This window comes from Symphalangus syndactylus, chromosome 3, assembly GCF_028878055.3.
Source record: "Symphalangus syndactylus isolate Jambi chromosome 3, NHGRI_mSymSyn1-v2.1_pri, whole genome shotgun sequence".
Taxonomy (NCBI): Eukaryota; Metazoa; Chordata; class Mammalia; order Primates; family Hylobatidae; genus Symphalangus; species Symphalangus syndactylus.
This window is the reverse complement of record NC_072425.2, coordinates 14,379,141-14,397,545: the sequence shown is the minus strand read 5'-3', so window position 1 is coordinate 14,397,545 and position 18,405 is coordinate 14,379,141. Positions and strand designations below refer to the sequence as shown.

Genomic DNA, 18,405 nt, shown 5'->3' with positions numbered 1-18,405 from the left:
GCCCACACTTCCTGTCCCCCAAGTTCCCCGGCTCCATCAGGGGCTCACAGGGCTTGTCAGCACTGGGTCCCCTGGTTTCATGGCCCCCACCCCGATACACTGTGAACTCCTTGAGGACAGGGACTGAGCTGCTCTCATCTTGATTCCCATGCTCCGCGCTGGACATGGGGCAGTTGCTTGTGTCTTTGTGTTGAGAGGCTGGCTGGATCCATGAGGATCTGGGCAAGGAGATCGGCCTGGGCTTGGGCAGTTAGGGATGGCTTTGGGCAGGGGTGTGGCTGGAGAGAATGAAGGGGGAGGCCTGAAGGCCGGGAGTGGGAGGAGCCCGAGCAAAGGCCCAGGGGGAGGCCCCAGGGTGACCTGTGTAGGGTCAGTGAGGGGCTGGTTTGACTTGAGCAGAAACCTTGATAGATGGGGGTAGAGGGGCAGGGTGGGGAGGGAGAGGATGGGAGGTGAGAGCTGGGCCCGAGAGCAAATCCTGAACACTGAAGGGAGGGTCACTTGGGAAGAGCTGTCTCAAGTGGAAGAAAATGAGGGAGGTTCTAAGGAACAGAGACTGGGCTGGGGAAGGTGGGGACATGTAAGAAGGAGTCTCTGCCTCTATAGGACTCAGTTTCCTGTGAGCACAAGAAGGGGCTGGGGGATTCAGGGGACCCCTCTGTCCCACAGAGAGCAGCGTGGTGCACGGTGTAGTCTCCCGGGGGGGCCGCCTCCAGCTGAGCCGCCTGCAACCGGCCCAGGCAGGCACCTACACATGCGTGGCTGAGAACACCCAGGCTGAGGCCCGCAAGGACTTCGTGGTAGCAGTGCTGGGTAGGTCTGTGCCTTCAGCCTCCTGTCCCACTCCCATGGCAGCCCCTACAATCACCCAGGGCCTCACTGCACCCCTGCCTCAGTGGCCCCCCGGATCCGGAGCTTGGGCGCGGCGCAGGAGCACCATATCTTGGAAGGGCAGGAGGTGCGGCTGGACTGTGAGGCCGATGGGCAGCCGCCGCCAGACGTGGCCTGGCTGAAGGACGGCAGCCCGCTGGGCCAGGACATGGGCCCCCACCTCCGGTAAGACTTGGCCCGTGCCCTCCCCAGAGGCGGCAGGGCCCACGTCCCCTTACGCCCCTGCCCTGGGCCCTCCTTCCCTGTGGCAGGTTCTACCTGGACGGCGGCTCCCTGCTGCTAAAAGGCCTGAGGGCCTCGGACGCGGGTGCCTACACGTGCGTGGCCCACAACCCAGCCGGGGAGGACGCCAGACTGCACACGGTGAATGTGCTGGGTGAGGAGCCCAGGGGCATCTGGAGGGTGATGCGTGGGCCTGGGCACGGGAGATAAGGTGACATGTGAGCAAAGCCCGCACTGTGACCTGGGCCACGGGTCTCACTTCCCTGGGCCTCCATGGCCCATCCTCAAACTAGAGGACAATAATGCCAGCCCAGAGTATAGCGGAGATTCGGGAGGTGAGAAGAGAGTCAGGGAGTGGCCGTGTCCCCCATGCAGGGGGCCTCATCCCTCACGAGGGGCCACTGTGGTTGCTGGCGGCAGAAGTGCAGGTGTCCACTTGTGGGATTTCCCTGGGAGGAGCCCGCCTTCCTCCCAAGACCTCCTCACTAGCCCTCTTTTTTCTACCCACCCTCAGTTCCTCCCACCATTGAGCAGGGAGCAGATGGCTCAGGGACCCTGGTGAGCAGGCCTGGGGAGCTGGTGACCATGGTGTGCCCTGTGCGGGGCTCCCCGCCCATCCACGTGAGCTGGCTCAAGGACGGCCTGCCCCTCCCGCTCTCCCAGCGCACCCTCCTCCACGGCTCTGGCCGCACCCTCAGGTAGGGGAGATGGCAGACAGGCGTTGGCTATTCCACTCAGAGTGGGCTTGTGGGGATTGTCAGCAAATGGGAGGTGCTGGAAGCCAGGACTGGCTGCAACACCCACCCCCCACCCCACAGCGAGTGTGGACTGCGCCCCAGATGCTAATGCTAGGATGGGTCTCAGGGACCCAGGGAAGGGGAGGTAGTCGGGGTAGGAGGAGATGCAGGAGAAGTCAGGTTTCAGGGAAGGAGAGACCAACTGGGCCACAGGAGACGAAGCCTGAGGACGGACCGTTGGCTTTGGTGCTGTGGCTGTCACTGGGGACTGGGCAAGAGCAGCTCAGGAGGAGTGGCTGGGGCGAAAGGGGCTGAGAGAAAGTGGGAGGACAGAGAGTGAAGCCAGTGAGCTGAGATGACTCCAGTGAGCTCTGAGGGCAAAGAGGCTGCATAGAAGAAGGGGAGCCAAGCTGTCCATGTGGGACGTGGAGCTTCCCGAATTTGTGAGGCAGGAGGTCTGGCTCCAGAATGAGATTGGTTGGAGCAGGCAGCAGGGGTGGAGGCAGCTGGAGGCTTTATCCTGGGGGCACCGGGAACCCAGGTAAAGAGTTTAAGCAGGCCGGGCGCAGTGGCTCACGCCTGTAATCCCAGCACTTTGGGAGTCCAAGGCGGGCAGATCACAAGGTCAGGAGATCAAGACCATCCTGGCTAACACGGTGAAACCCTGTCTCTACTAAAAATATAAAAATTTAGCTGGGCCTGGTGGCAGGCGCCTGTAATCCCAGCTACTGGGGAGGCTAAGGCAGGAGAATGGCGTGAACCCGGGAGGCGGAGCTTGCAGTGAGCCGAGATCGCGCCACTGCACTCCAGCCTGGGCGACAGAGCGAGACACCATCACACCATCTCAAAAAAAAAAAAAAAAAAAAAAAAAAAGAGAGTTTAAGCAAAGGCTGGGTTCAGTCACTCCGTCCCCTCTGGCCAGCAAGCTCTTGGGAGGGAGACAAAGGATGGAAAAGGGAGGAAGTCTTTCCACACAGCCAGCTTCTCCTGTCTCTCTCCCTCTCTCTCTGCCTTTCTCTTCTCTCCTCCCTCTCCTCTCGGGGGATTCAGGATTTCCCAGGTGCAATTGGCAGACGCCGGCATCTTCACCTGTGTGGCCGCAAGCCCAGCTGGCGTGGCAGACAGGAACTTCACCTTGCAGGTGCAGGGTATGGAGCAGGGGGTGGGGCAAGGGGGTCTCTGGCCTTGGTGGGTGAGAAGCAAGGCCCTTGGCCCCCTTGCCCATCTGGGTGGAACCAAGGATGGGCCCTGGGGGTGTCGAGGAGAGGGGACACTGCGGCTCAGTCTCTGACTCACTGGATTGCTCGTTCGCACCTCACAAGTAGCTGTGGGCACTCTGATATGCCCAGGATAGGTGGGGGCAGAGAGGCAGGAAGCAGCTCTGTAAAGAGACAATCACAATTCCAGGGAACTCCACCGGGGGATGGAGAGGATGCTGTGGGAGCACGGAGGAAGGCACCTCACCTGGCCTTGGGGGACCAGGGCGGCTTCCTGGAGGAGGTGATGTCTAAGCTGAATACTGGAGATGAGAGTCCTGGAATAAAATGGCTCCTGCCCACCTTTCTGCCCTCCACAGTGCCCCCTGTCCTGGAGCCGGTGGAGTTCCAGAATGACGTGGTGGTGGTTCATGGCTCCCCAGTGGAACTCCCGTGCGAGGCCCGGGGTGTTCCCCTGCCTCTCGTGTCGTGGATGAAGGACGGGGAGCCCTTGTTGTCCCAGAGCCTTGAGCAGGGGCCCAGCCTGCAGCTGGAGGCAGTGGGAGCTGGTGACTCCGGGACCTACTCCTGTGTGGCCGTGAGCGAGGCGGGGGAAGCCAGGAGGCATTTCCAGCTGACCGTCATGGGTGGGTCCTCTAGCATCTAGGCAGCTTCTCTGGGCTCGGGGTAGAGGGTGGGACTCTGGGGGCAATGGGAAGGACAGTGAGGGAGGTGAGTCCCCTGGAGACCTGGGACTGCCACCTGGGAGCAGAACTCAGGGAACTTGGTTCTGGCTGGGATGCCTCTCTCGCCTTCCTTGCCTGCGGGGAGTGGGTGGCCGGGCTTTGATTCTCCCAGGGCTGTGCTCCTGGTTTCTTTCCCCCAAACCCTGGTGGCAGATGCAAGAACAAGAGCCACCAAAATGCGGGAGCAGAGCCCCCGGACTCAGCACAGCGTTTTCAAGTGCGGTACCGTCCTGGAAACGTGTGTCAATTGTGTGTTCCCCTCCATGGTGGCTTGCAGAGCCCCCTCACATTGAGGACTCAGGCCAGCCTACAGAGCTGTCGCTGACCCCCGGCGCCCCCATGGAGCTCCTCTGTGATGCCCAGGGCACCCCCCAGCCCAACATCACCTGGCATAAGGACGGGCAGGCCCTGACCAGGCTGGAGAACAGCATTAGAGCCACACGGGTGCTCCGGGTGGAGAGTGTGCAGGTACCAGTGCTGCCGCCATGGGGCGAGGCTGGGGGTTGGGGGAGAGGGGAGGGACTGCAGGTTCCCCAGACCCAGTGGGCAGTTGGCAAGGTTTGGCTGAAGCTCCTCCTCTGTGTGGGGTGCAAGGGTGTGGAGGTGACCCACCTAGGCCGTGTGCTTGGGAGCTCCCAGCAGGGTCAGGGCCCAGGCTGATGCCAAAACCAGGTGACCCCATCTAGGCCAGAGGAGGGCTGGTGCAGTTAAGGGGGACTTCTGGGAAGAGGCATCACACCAGCCCTAAAGCAACAGTGAGATGGAGGGAGAGGGCGTGGGTTGGCTGGGAGGTGGATGGCAGACCTTGCAGGGCTGAGTTGGAATCCTGGGTCCCTCGTTGCATGAGAAAGAAACCAGATCAGGAGGCGGGCAGAGAGGGGCCAGGGGCAGCTGCTCAACCCTCTCCATCCCCAGGTTAGGGATGCCGGGCTGTACACTTGTCTGGCTGAAAGCCCTGCAGGTGCAATTGAGAAGAGCTTCCGGGTCAGGGTTCAAGGTAGGTGGTGGGGGTGGGGTGGGGGCAGGGCCGGGAAGCAGGACGGGCTCGTGGCAGGGGTGAGTCCCCCTCTCATATCCTCTTGTGCCACCCCCTTCCCAGCCCCTCCAAACATTGTTGGGCCCCGAGGCCCCCGCTTTGTGGTCGGCCTGGCCCCGGGGCAGCTGGTCCTGGAATGTTCGGTGGAGGCAGAGCCAGCACCCAAGATCACGTGGCACCGAGACGGCATAGTGCTGCAGGTGGGCGCCAGGCAGGGCCCCAGGGTGCTGCCTTCTGTCCCTCTCAGGCCTCAGACCTGACCTAGCCAGATCCAAGATCCAGAGCGGGTGCCAAGGGCCCGCTCTGAGCTGCACTTTGCACCCCGTTCCCCGGGTGTCGTACCCCCCCCCCATTGTCATTGGAACTCCCATTTTATGGATGGGGACACCGAGGCAAGGCTCAGGTCACTCAGGGCTTCCGAGGCCCACCCAGTATTCTCCTCCTGGCTCCTTCAAGCTATGCTTAGCAGCTGTGTGGCCTGGGCCGGTGACCAAGGCTCTCTGTGCCCACCCCTCAAATGGGGTCAGTTTGTGGCTGTGGATTCAGGGTTGTGGGTGTTCTGACAGGAACTCCAGGGACAGGGGATGCATTTCCTCCCAGAGGGGTGCATTTCCTTAGAGGGTCCTCGGCAGGGCACAGTCAGGGCCTGCGGTCAGCCTGGAAGGACAGAGCCACTGTCCAGCTTCACCAGTTCCTCAGTCTTCCACATCTGCTGCCGGGTGGCCTGGCGCAGCTGGGCACTGATAAGGGTCTCTCCACCCTGGCGGGGCTCTGCAGGAGGACGCCCACACACAGTTCCCGGAGCGGGGCAGGTTCCTCCAGCTGCAGGCCCTGAGCACGGCTGACAGCGGCGACTACAGCTGCACAGCCCGCAACGCTGCAGGCAGCACCAGCGTGGCCTTCTGTGTGGAGATCCACAGTGAGTAGGGCCCGCCCCACCCCACCCTGCCCACCCCCTTAGAGCCACAGCTCCCAGCACCACTCCCTCTGTGCCCCTCCCCAGCGGTGCCCAGCATCCGGTCAGGACCACCTGCAGTGAACGTCTCAGTGAACCAGACAGCCCTGCTGCCCTGCCAGGCCGATGGCGTGCCCGCACCCCTCGTGAGCTGGCGGAAGGACGGGGTCCCCCTGGATCCCAGGAGCCCCAGGTGGGAGAGGGAAGGGGTGGACCTTGGGGAGGCTCTCAGGTGCCACTTTGTGGGTTGCAAATCAAACCCACTTGGGCAATTGGAGCAGAAAAGTGACTTTATCATCAGGACGTGGGGTGTCTCAGAACACAAGGACAGGCCCACCACTCATGAAGGTCTCTTGCTTATTTAACTTGATCAGAAGCCTTGATAGATGGGGCGGAGTAGAGGGGCATGAATGGGTCTCAAGAGATCTGATGGTTTTAAAGCTTCTCTCAGCTTCTCTCTGTGTGGGCTTCATCTCTTTCTCTCTCTTACCTTCTTCCTCGGTGAACACGGGAGAAATACACCCCGACAACCCCATGGCCCCCAGCCCCAGGTTTACAGCTCCTCAGCTCACTAGCAAGTTGTCTGTGAATCCCAACTCTAAATTCCCAGGGCACAGAATGCCATTAGCCCAGCCTGAGTGATATGTCCATCCCCCATCCAATCAACTGTGGCCAGGGGCGGGATTGCATGGTACAGACATGGCCCTTGGGAAGGGCATTTTTCAGATCTAGGGGCTGCTCTCAGGAAGAGCAGGGTGCTGCGCCTTCTGCGTCTCAGGAGAGGTCAGGCCCAGGAGAGTGCTGGAGATGCCCAAAGCAGCCCTTCTCTCCATCTTTCCAATGTTGGCTTGGGCTGTGGAGAGCTGCTCATGGCTCTGACCCCCTGACCTTGGCCTCATAGATGCAAGACTCTGACCTCCAAAGTTAGCATCTGTATTAGTCCATTTTCACGTTGCTGATAAAGACATACCTGAGACTGGGCAATTTACAAAAAAAAGAGGCTTATTGGACTTGCAGTTCCACATGGCTGAGGAGGCCTCACAATTGTGGTGGAAGGAAAGGAGGAACAAGTTACATCTTATGTGGATGGCAGCGGGCAAAGAGAGAGCTTGTGCAGAGAAACTTACGTTTTTAAAACCATCAGATCTCGTGCGACCCATTCACTATCACGAGAACAGCACGGGAAAGACCTGCCCCCCAGTTCAATCATCTCCCACCAGGTCCCTCCCACAACATGTGGGAATTATGGGAGCTACAAGATGAGATTTGGGTGGAGACACAGAGCCAAACCATATCAGCATCCTCTCCCTGGGAAAGTGGGGGCAGAGAAAAGGGTATTGCTAGAGACAGCCGTGCTCCAGACCCCACTGGCTTGCTCATCTCCAGGGCAACCCCCCGTCCATTCTAGGTTCGAAATTCTGCCTGAGGGTTCCCTGAGAATCCAGCCAGTCCTTGCCCAGGACGCCGGCCGCTACCTCTGCCTGGCATCCAACTCTGCTGGCTCCGATCGTCAAGGCCGTGACCTATGGGTCTTTGGTAGGTGGCCTGGGGAAGGCCTTCAGTGTTCAGTCCCTGTCAGGGTCCAGTCCTGCTTAGTTTCTGAGTCACCCCAGCTGTCAGGAGCCAAGAGCCAATGGTCTTCAAATGTTTTTGACCATGAAGCCCATTAGTAAAAAGTTGTGATCACGCACACTCAAAGGACATGTATTTTAGTGCATATGTTATGTAACAGAACAGCGATTCGATTAAGTAAGAAACCATGCACAAAAGGTAAAACAAGTCTGAGAGGCCAAAGCAGGAGCATCACTTGATCCCAGGAGTTTGAGACCAACCTGGACAACATACTGAGACCCGATCTCTACAAAAAAAGAAAAAAAAAAAATGTTTCAATTAGCCAAGCATGGTGGCACATGCCTGTAGTCCCAGCTACTTGGGAGGCTGAGGTGGGAGGATCACTTGAGCCCAGGAGTTTCAGGCTATAGTGAGCCATGATTACACCACTGCACTCCAGCCTGGGTGACAGAGTGAGACTCCGTCTACAAAAATAAATAAATAAATAAATAAAACATGTGAAAGGATAAAATTCAAAATCACTAGAATCAGATGCCCCAATCTCCTCCCCTCCAACAGATCAGCTTGTGTGAGGTTGCTCTGGCGGTCCCTGGCCTCAGGTGGGGGCTGATGGGAGTGGAGGCCTGGAGGCCTCAGTCAAGGCAAGGCAGTGAGGGGGTGCCGGGCTCAGGGATGGGGAAAGCCCAAAACACCTTGTTGGAAGCGCTGTCTCGGGACTTTCTCCTGCCCTCTCCCACTGTGCTCCCTCAGGGATGGGTGGAAGACAGTAGGCAGTGGCTTTGCCCCTGGGCACAGCCTCAGAGAGCCCCCAGCCCCTGCGCCCCCTGCACCTGTCTCCTGACCTCTGCGCCCTCCCCAGAGCCTCCAGCCATCGCCTCCAGACCCTCCAACCTGACCCTGACCGCCCACACCCCAGCCTCGCTGCCCTGCAAGGCCAGCGGCTCCCCTAAGCCCCTGGTGGTCTGGTGGAAGGACGGACAGAAGCTGGACTTCCGCCTGCAGCAGGGCACCTACCGGTAACGAGCTGGACCTTGCGGTGACTTCCTGAGATGCACGGGGCGGGGAGGCACTCTCATCTCACGGGGGCATGGGGCAGGGACGGGGCGGGATGTGCTCACGTCTCACCGGAGTCAGGACTAGAACTTGTGTCTCAACTTTGGGGATCAGAGAGTCTTCACACTGAGATAGGGGTGAGGGCACTGGGGACATACAGCTAAGCAGAGACATCTGGGCTTTATTTATATCTACCAGAGTCACTCTTTTTCTAAAAACAAAACATGAACTGGGCGTGGTAGCTCACACCTGTAATCCCAGCACTTTGGGAGGCTGAGGTGGGAGGATTGCTTGAGGCCAGGAGTTCAAGACCAGACTGGGCAACATAGTGAGACCTCATCTTTACAAAAAATTTAAAATTAGCAGAGTATGGTGGTGGGTGTCTGTGGTCCCAGCTACCTGGGAGGCTGAGATGGGAGGATCCCCTGAGCCTGGGAGGTTGAGGCTGCAGTGAGCTGTGATTGTGCCACTGCACTCCAGCCTGGGCAACAGAACGAGACTGTCTCAAATAAATAAATAAATAATAAATGTCAACTTTTAAAAATTGGAAAACCAATGTAACAAGCCTAAACTTAGTGAAAATGAAATCAGTAACTAAGACTCTGAGCCACTTTAAAGTGGTTGTTCTTACAGAAGTTATCCTAGATGGTTACTATAACAAATGTGCAGGGTTACAGAGAAACAGGGATGAAAACGAAAATCACTGACAAATCCACTAGCTAGACCTTCGGGGTAGAAACTTCTAGAAGACATTTCTAGAGTCAGGGCTGGAGGTCAGATACAGGAAGGGGAAATGGGCGTGAGATCCCCACAGCCAGAAAGCCATGGCTGGTCTCTGTCGGCCCAGCAGCCACTTGGCCGTCCGTCTGTCCACCCCAGGCTCCTGCCCTCCAATGCCCTGCTCCTCATGGCCCCCAGCCCCCAGGACTCAGCCCAGTTTGAGTGCGTGGTGAGCAACGAGGTAGGCGAGGCTCGCAGGCTCTACCAGGTGACCGTCCACGGTGAGTCAGGGCAGAGGTGGAGGGGGACACCTGGGGGCAGCGCCTTCCCGCTCTTGGGTGCTCTCCCTGCCTGCAAGGAATTGTGTGGCTTTTTCCTGCGCTGCACTGGACACCTCCTCCAGGAAGGCCTCTCAGATCCTGCTGGGCCACACTGACATAACCCCAGCTCTGGCACAGTTCCTGGCACACGGGAGCTCACAGGAGAGGCCCCTCCCAAATCCAGAATGTTCTAAACTCAAATCTGACCTTGTCATCACCCCCGTTAAAAATCCCTCCCTCCACAGCTGCCTGCTGCCCTCAGGATAGAATGCAACAATTCAGCTGGGCACACCAGGTCCTGTGCCAGATTCAGCTCACACCAGACCTGCCTCGTTCCAGGGTCTAATCAAGCTGCTCAGCTTTTTGTTCCTTGCCTCAAGGGCTTTGCACATGCTGTTCCCTTTGCTGGGAACACTCTTCCCCTCACTCAGCAAACACCTGCTTTCCCTTCAGATCACAGGTTAAATGCCACTTCCCCTGGAGGTCTCCTCTGGCCTCCCCTACTCCAAGTGGAAAACCCACGATAACCCCCTGTGAAGCTACTAGGCCAGGTTCTCTATAGAAAGCTGTATCCCATTGGGTGCAGTGGCATGTGCCTATGGTCCCAGCTACTCAGGAGGCTGAGACAGGAGGATCGCTTGAGCCCAGGGAGTCCTGGGCTATAGTGCACTATGCTGATTGGGTGTTCGCACTAAGTTCAGCATCGATATGGTGACCTCCCGGGAGCGGGGAACCACCAGGCTGCCTAAGGAAGGGTGAACCTACCCAGGTCAGAAACAGAGCAGATCAAGACTCTCATGTTGATCAGCAATAGGATCACACTTGTGACTAGCCACTGCATTCCAGCCTGGGCAACATATTGAGACCCCATCTCTGAAAAATACACTTTTTTTTTTTAAAGAATAAAAACTATAGCCCCGTGCCCAGAAGGATTTGCTGAGTGAGCAAATGTGACTTCTCCCTCTGTTGCCCCACCTCCCTCCTTGGCCCTTTGTCGCTAACATCACCTTGTGTACTAGCTTTACTCCCCGGCCCCATGGCCGTGAGTGCCCCGTGCGCGCTGGCAGGGCCTCAAACCTTGTCTTGGGTTTCAGTGCCTCCCACCATTGCCGATGACCAGACAGACTTCGCCGTGACCATGATGGCACCCGTGGTCCTCACGTGTCACAGCACGGGTATACCAGCTCCGACCGTGTCCTGGAGCAAGGCAGGCGCCCAGCTAGGAGCTCGGGGGAGTGGCTATCGTGTCTCACCATCGGGTAAGTAAGGGTAAGCCACAGAGAGAGGCAGCTGAGGGGAGACTGGGAGAGCAGGCAGAGGGGGTGAAAGAAGGTCACATGGCAGAACAGGATGGAACAATCTGGCCTGGCTCTGCCTCTCCTGGCTGTGTGACCTGGGAGGACCCTCTCGCCCTCTCTGAGCTCCATATTCTCCTCCATGCTCTGCAGTGTTGAGACCCATCAGTGGTTCCCCAAGCCCTCTGGCATACAAGTGCTATTTCATGGCAAAATAAGAAAAATAACAGCTCCCTGGGAGTTTTTGTAAACCTGGCTTAATCCCATCAGAAAGATCCTCCTTTATTCTGAAGTTATCTTTTGGTGTTGAAACTTCCTTTTCTTGATGATTTTAAGATAATAGTACACGGTGATTTTTTTTTAAGATGGAGTCTCGCTCTGTTGCCCAGGCTGCAGTGCCATGGGGCTATCTCCGCTCACTGCAGCCTCCACCTCCCAGGTTCAGGGGATTCTCCTGGCTCAGCTTCCCAGGTAGCTGAGATTACAGGCAACTGCCATCATGCCTAGCTGATTTTTGTATTTTTGTAGAGATGGGGTTTCACTATGTTGGCCAGGCTGGTCTTGAACTCCTCACCTCGGGTGATCTGCCCTTCTCAGCCTCCCAAAGTGCTGGAATTACAGGTATGAAGCCACCATGCCCGGCCTAACATGGTGACTTTTTAAACGTCTTTGCTTGTCAAAATAAAACGTTGGAAGCTTTATGGAGAGTCTCCAAATTTGTTTGTTAGTTGGTTAGCGAAATACTAAAGTCTAGCAACCACTGGCCAAACCTGTGATTTTCAAACTCTTCTGAAGCAATAGAACTTCCTTCCAGGCCAGGCGCAGGGACTCACGCCTGTAATTCCAGCACTTTGGGAGGCTGAGGCAGGAGGATTGTTTGAAGCCTGGAGTCTGAGACCAGCCTGGGCAACACAGCAAGACCCCATCTCTACAAACACATTTAAAAAAATTAGCCGGGTGCGGTGGTGCATGCCTGTGGTCCCAGCTGCTTAAGAGACTGAGGTGGGAGGATTGCTCGAGTGTAGGAGTTCGAGGATGCAGTGAGCTATGATTGCACCACTGTACTCCAGCCTGGGCAACAGAGTGAGACTCTGTCTCAAAACAAAATACAAAACAAAAACTTCTTTCCAGTAAGTGTAATAAGTGGTAACAGCAAAGTCCAACAAGTGAAACAAACCACAGTTCTGGTTCCATCTGGGGCTGGGACAGGGGCTGTGGGTGGGCCAGAGTGCTGTCGGCCTTGCTTCCTTCCCCCACCCAGCAGGCCCCCAGGGGTCCACGGAGCACAATTTAGAACCCTCATCACTTGACTGCCAAGGTACAGCCTGCAGTCTGGGAAGGTTAAAATGGTGTTCACTGAGTAACCAAGGCTAAGGCCGGGAGGATAAAGGGAGGACAGGAAGCAGTAATCATGGGAGGCTTCCTAGAGGAGGTGAGTTTTTAGCAGAGCAAGGTGAGAATAGCAGGGTGTGGAACTGTGAGCGGGGGATTACAGGCAGGGGAGTGGCAGATCCTGGAACTTCACAGCCAAAAGGGTCTAAAGACCATCTTGTCTGATTCTTCATTGCACACACGGGGAAACTGAGGTCCGGAGAGTGGAAGGAACTTGCCCATGTCTCTGCTTTGGGCAGGGCACAGAGGCAAACCTAGATGCCAGGTTCCCATACAGTCACATCCCCCAGACTGTCTATAAACGGGCAAAGGAGGCAGGTTGAGTGACCAGCGACAGAGTGTGGTTGTGCAGGAGCCCTGCCACCTCCATCGCTGGGGACCTCTGTCCTGATCCCCTCACCCTGATTCCCACCCACAGGCGCCCTGGAGATCGGTCAGGCCCTCCCCATCCACGCAGGCCGCTACACCTGCTCAGCCCGCAACTCTGCCGGCATAGCCCACAAGCACGTCTTCCTCACTGTGCAAGGTAAGGGTCCGTGGTCCAGACCCCAGAGTTCCTAGGGCCAGGGGAGCAGGTGGAAAGCCAGACGCAGGTGGGGCTCAGGATGGAGGTGAGGCCCTGGGTCTCAGAGGCCCCGAGCTGTCTCCCATGGGATTCTTTGGCAGGAAAAGAATCAGCCATGGCGTCCTTGTTGCTAGTGGCCAATGTTTCTAGAACCCCCATTCTCCTTAGAGGCCTCTCTCTCTGATGCTCCGCGGCCCCTTGGTTGGAGGAGTTGTGTTAAGGACATTCTCAGGGCCCTCTGCACCACTGTCCTTTGTAGCCTCCCCGGTGGTGAAGCTGCTGCCCAGCGTGGTTCGGGCAGTGGCAGAGGAGGAGGTGCTGCTGCCCTGCGAGGCCTCGGGCATCCCCCGGCCGACCATCACCTGGCAGAAGGAAGGGCTCAACGTCCCTACGGGTGAGGGCCCCTGGCAGCCAGCCTGGGAAGGGAAGAGAAGAGTGTGGGCCTGGTGGGGGGGTCCCTTTTCCTGCCCTGGGAGAGCCCGCAGACCTGCTGAGAGGTCCTGGAAAGCCCCTGGCCTTCCCAGATACGCCCCCACCCTTGCTCTGGCCTCCCCCGCCCCAACCCTTCTCCTGTCACCACGGCCTGAGATGCCATCCGAGCACTCGGTGGCTGAGTTGGGAGGTCGGGAGGGGGCAGCTGGGCTGGGCTTGGGGTCAGGCTTCTTGGCTTCTTCTGTCCCTTGGTCATCCTGTAACCCCAGCAAGTCATCTGCTGCCTGTGAGACAGAATAGCCCAATCTGTCCACCTCGGGGGTCCCCAATCCCAGCTCCCAGGCCCCGATTTTCTTCTTCCTCATTCAGGGGTGAGTACCCAGGTCCTACCAGGCGGACAGCTGCGGATTGCCCATGCCAGCCCAGAGGATGCTGGAAACTATCTCTGCATCGCTAAGAACAGTGCAGGCAGCGCCGTGGGGAAGACGCGGCTGGTGGTGCAAGGTGGGTGTGAGGACGGGGCCGAGGTGGGCCCTGGCAACTGAGGGGCTTTGAGGCTCCTGCAAGCTTCTCCCTTCCCTGCATGGCAGGGCATACTGCTTATAGTTCTAGAAGGAATTAAGGGTAGAACATCTCTCACTGTGCGCCTGAGTTCGGGATTCAGGCATAAACTCCCATCCCTTCTGCCTTCTCTCTGGCCCTATGGAACACAAGTCTAGCATCCCTCATTCATTCCGGTTTCCAGTAGCTGTGGCCTCTCTGGCCCTCCTCAAGCACACACACACAATTACATGTGCCCTTCCCTTAGTTTGATCAATCATTGGCTTCAAAGATCAGGTGGCATCACTGGCCAAAAATCTGCAAAGTCTGCTGGGAATATTCAGTATGGGCTGGTCGTGTCTTGGCCCCAGTGGCCTGCTTTGTGGTATCTCAGTGGCCATCTCTGGCCGCAGCTGTGTAGGGCTGGAGTCAGACTCTGGCTGTGAACTCAGAGGGGCTCCTGGCTCCAGGCTTCCTCCACGCCTCCTTGTCCAGCGTGCTCCTCTCCCCTCAGACCTGGAGCATCACTGGTCACCAGATCAGCCAGACACCAAGCCAGTGACCCTCACCCTGCCCAGCATAGCTCCTCCGCAGGGATGCTCTGTGACGGCTGCCCTACTTTTGTTCCTGGAGGTGGCCTAGTACAAGGTCCAAGTGGACCCTGCCCAAGGCCTCTGTCCTGCAGCTTTTAGTCATCTGTGTGTGTGCACGCGTGTGTGTGTACACATGTGCACAGGTGCAATGGAATCACCGTCACAGCTACACCAAACTCAGGGAGTCCCCAAATCGTCCTGAGCATGGGCAATGGCCTATGACTAGGGAGTTGGAGGGGGCAGCTGATGGCCAGGGAGGGCTGAAGGGCTGGGCCAAAGGCCAAGGGCCCCAGGATGGTGTCAGCCGCCTCCCCGAGCCCTGGTTCCGAGTGGGCCTCCCTCTGCCCGCAGTCCCACCAGTGATTGAGAATGGCCTCCCAGACCTGTCCACCACCGAAGGCTCCCACGCCTTCTTGCCTTGCAAGGCCAGGGGCAGTCCTGATCCCAACATCACCTGGGACAAAGATGGCCAGCCTGTGCCGGGCACCGAGGGGAAGTTCACCATCCAGCCTTCTGGGGAGTTGCTGGTGAAGAACTTGGAGGTGAGGCACTGCCCTGCGGGGCACAGCAGGGAATAATGGCTGAGACCCCTGTTGGTCATGCTCTGTGCCGAGCACTGTGCAGCCTTTAACCCTGGGAGCCTGGGGAAATCAGTGTCACCATGCCAGGTACAGATGGCTAGAACTGAGGCTTAAAGTGTACCTAGTTGTCTACCATTGCCAAGAGGCAGAACCCAAATTTGAACCTGGACCTCGGCAGCCAGCTCCTGGGGAAGGGAGGGAACTCAGACTGGGGCTCAGGGATACGGCGATGACTTTGTGTCCCAAAAGTCTACCCAGTTGTTGTCAACCATGCATTGCCATTAACCGTCCTCTGGGTTTTGGGGAGTGTTGAGCCAGGGGTATGGGTGGGACCCCCAACCCCCTTCCCCTCAACACTCATCAGATTCTGCAATTTTGTGATGAGACCCTCTCCAGATGGGTTCAGTGGACACACCTAGAGGGGTCAGAGGCATTGGACCCGGCCACCCAGGGAGCCTGGGGGTGAAGTGCTGAGCGCACCGGCCCTGCTTGAATGCACCACAAAACTCCTCCTCTCGGAGCCCCTGCTGGGCCCTCTATCAGGGCACCAAAAGCAAGGCCTGCAGTGCAGGTCAAGTTCTGAGGATAGGGCAGCACACAGTAGGTGTTTGGTAAACAGTGGCTATTGTGACCATGCAGTCAGGGCTGGGGTTATGAAGCAGCAGAGCGTGTGAACGCTGCAGGGCAGGGCAGGGGCGTGGTGGTGATGCTGACCCGTTTGCTAGCTGTGTGACCTTGGGCAAGTCACTTCCCCTCTCTGGGCTGGATGCTCCGTGAGAACCTTCAAGGGTCAGGGGCATCCTGACCTATGCCGATGTGGGGGCAGTTCTCCGGCCAACCCCTTTCTTTGCTCACAGGGCCAGGACGCAGGCATCTATACCTGTACTGCTGAGAACGCCATGGGCCGTGCCCGCCACCGCGTGCACCTTACCATCCTGGCACTGCCTGTGTTCACCACCCTGCCTGGGGACCGCAGCCTGCGCCTCGGGGACAGGCTGTGGCTTCGCTGTGCAGCCCGGGGCAGCCCCACCCCTCGCATTGGCTGGACTGTCAACGACCAGCCAGTCACAGGTCTGGGTCTGCTGGGCGTGGGTGGGACAGAGAGCCAGGACCCTGGGAGGTCAAGAAGGGAGGGCAGGTGGGGAGACCCAACCCAGTGGAAAGGAAGAGGTTGTCAGCCAGCCCTGTTGGTTCTGGGTCTTCCAACGTGGCCCTATGTAGGGGGACAGGGCAAACCCAGCTGTGGCCATATGTGACAAGCCATATATCAGAGCTGGCAAGAGGCCGCCTGAGAATACTCAACCCAGAGACCTCAGGGCCAGGAGTGGGAGGCCTGTGTTCTAGCCCAGAGCTACTGCTCCCATTGTGGGACCCTCAGCAAACCCCTTTTTCTGGGGGACCGCGGGGGCTCTGTCCTCCTACTGGAAACCCAGGTGATGTCTAGGGAGACACGTGACCTGTGGAGTACCTGCTGGGTACTCAGTGTCTGCTGAATGGATAAATTGCTAAGTCCCCTCCACTGCAAAATGATACTTTCCTACATTAGGATGTGACATCACACATTCCTAACTCTGAGTCCCCAGGTGTGGAATACCCGTGCACACCTGCGGTGAAGGCTTTGCTGGGCCCCACCACTTCCTGGGGAGGGACCTTGGGCAAGTAGAATAGTTTGGCCTGTCTGAGGTCCACTCTCCATCTGTCAAATGGACATAACCAGGGGTCCTGAGGACAGAATGACAATGGAGGGGCCCCGCTCGGCACAGGCCTGGCCTGGAGTAGATGCTCAACTGATGGTGACGCTCGTCCATATTCATCTCCTAGAGGCGATGGCCAACCCCAAAGGAAAAGTCCATTATTAGAATCCTTCTCTCAGCCGGGTATGGTGGCTCACGCCTGTAATCCCAGCACTTTGGGAGGCCAAGGCAGGCGGATCATCTGAGGTCAGGAGTTCGAGACCAGCCTGGCCAACATGGTGAAACCCCATCTCTACTAAAAATACACAATTAGCCGGGCGTGGTGGCACATGCCTGTAATCCCAGTTACTCGGGAGGCTAAGGTAGGAGAATCGGTTGAACCCGGGAGGTGGAGGTTGCAATGAGCCGAGATTGCGTCATTGCACTCCAGCCTGGGCAACAAGAGTGAAACCGTCTCAAAGAAAAAAAAAGAATCCTTCTCTCTAGAAATCATGGCAGCATTTCAGTAAGTGCCCTGTGCTGAGAGGCCCCCAAAGACCTGCCCTTGACCGTTTATCAAACACACAGTTTGCACTGGAAAATGGTAGAAGGCAGGTTCATTAACCACAGCCTCCAGTGTGGCCTGTGCCTCCCAGGAATGGGTCTGATTTGATCAGCCTTCACCCGGGACTCCCATCTGTTTCTGCATTTTTATTAAGTTCCTACAGGTACCCAGGCACCAGGGAGGTGTTTAGGGCAGGAGTTCCCTGCACCCGACTTCTCTTTCTCCACCACAGAAGGGGTGTCTGAGCAGGATGGAGGCAGCACGCTGCAGCGGGCCGCTGTCTCCAGAGAAGACAGCGGGACCTATGTCTGCTGGGCGGAGAACAGAGTGGGCCGCACACAGGCGGTCAGCTTCGTCCACGTGAAGGGTAGGGCGCATTCCCCAGGTGGCTTCTCTCTCAAGACCTCCAGTCTATTGGGACCCAATCTATTGGTTTCCTAAGAACCCGGCCTCCTGTCCTCTGAACTAGTGGCTCCCCACCCTGGGTGCACGTTAGAATCCCCTGGGGGACTTTAAATTCTGAAGCCCAGGTTCTACCTCCAACTCTGTAAACCAGCCTCTCTGGGGTGAGGCCTAGGCATCAGTATTTTTGACACTCCCAAAACGACCCCGGCTGCAGGTAGAATTGGAATCTGACCAATTGCCCTACAGCACTACCTGCAGCTGGATGGTGCCAGGGTAGGAGGAGAGCATGGGGGCCAGGGCCTCCTGGCAGAAAAATGCCAGAAGCTTGCCAGCCAGCCAGTTGTCCCCTGTGACCTACTCATCCACCAGGAGTAGCACAGGAGCCCTCGGTGACGCCATGTCTTAGTTTGCACAACTTCAGGATGGGTGGGGCTGGATGGAGGGAATGAATGCCCCAGGCACCAAAAGAGAACTGCAGCTTTTGGTAGATCCAACCTCAGGAAACCAGGAAGGATATAAGCCAGTCCAGAGCATTCAAGAGTGTTTTGAGATTAGCATGAATCTCTTAGTGTTGCTTTGTACAACAGAGGTGTCTAGGGTTCTTGTTTTTTTATAGTTACTGATTTCCAAAGTACCTGGCAGGTACTCCGCTGCTAGTGTAATCCATCTGTGAAACAGAGTATATGACACGCGTAACACCACCTTCCTGCCTGTGTCCATCTCAGGCATCACTAATCAATCACAGCACTGTTCTCGTTCAGCTTCAAATGCTTCTCAGCACAGTTCTTGGAAAGTCTTTGCCAGTCTTTGTGACTTGACCCATGACATGGACACTGTTTGCTGTCCCTGATGCACTGACTAAACACAACCATGCTGTGCTAGCAGGAGCCTCTGGAGCCCCTGGAGGCAGGAGTTG

General features: G+C 57.4%; 1 protein-coding gene across 6 annotated transcripts in view; it reads left to right on the top strand.

Moving 5' to 3' along the window:
* HMCN2 (hemicentin 2) overlaps positions 1-18,405 on the top strand; it is a 172,615-nt gene that overhangs the window by 127,570 nt on the left and 26,640 nt on the right. For all 6 annotated transcript variants that reach the window (XM_055270698.2, XM_055270699.2, XM_055270694.2 and 3 more), the window contains 21 exons: positions 670-813; positions 897-1,056; positions 1,143-1,267; positions 1,628-1,811; positions 2,901-2,998; positions 3,427-3,693; positions 4,070-4,260; positions 4,708-4,789; positions 4,892-5,028; positions 5,606-5,747; positions 5,832-5,976; positions 7,192-7,319; positions 8,215-8,371; positions 9,288-9,409; positions 10,543-10,707; positions 12,554-12,661; positions 12,960-13,094; positions 13,502-13,636; positions 14,617-14,807; positions 15,704-15,917; positions 17,317-17,451. In XM_055270698.2, coding sequence (XP_055126673.1) covers positions 670-813; positions 897-1,056; positions 1,143-1,267; positions 1,628-1,811; positions 2,901-2,998; positions 3,427-3,693; positions 4,070-4,260; positions 4,708-4,789; positions 4,892-5,028; positions 5,606-5,747; positions 5,832-5,976; positions 7,192-7,319; positions 8,215-8,371; positions 9,288-9,409; positions 10,543-10,707; positions 12,554-12,661; positions 12,960-13,094; positions 13,502-13,636; positions 14,617-14,807; positions 15,704-15,917; positions 17,317-17,451 — 3,165 coding nt within the window. The remainder of the gene's footprint in view (positions 1-669; positions 814-896; positions 1,057-1,142; positions 1,268-1,627; positions 1,812-2,900; positions 2,999-3,426; positions 3,694-4,069; positions 4,261-4,707; positions 4,790-4,891; positions 5,029-5,605; positions 5,748-5,831; positions 5,977-7,191; positions 7,320-8,214; positions 8,372-9,287; positions 9,410-10,542; positions 10,708-12,553; positions 12,662-12,959; positions 13,095-13,501; positions 13,637-14,616; positions 14,808-15,703; positions 15,918-17,316; positions 17,452-18,405) is intronic.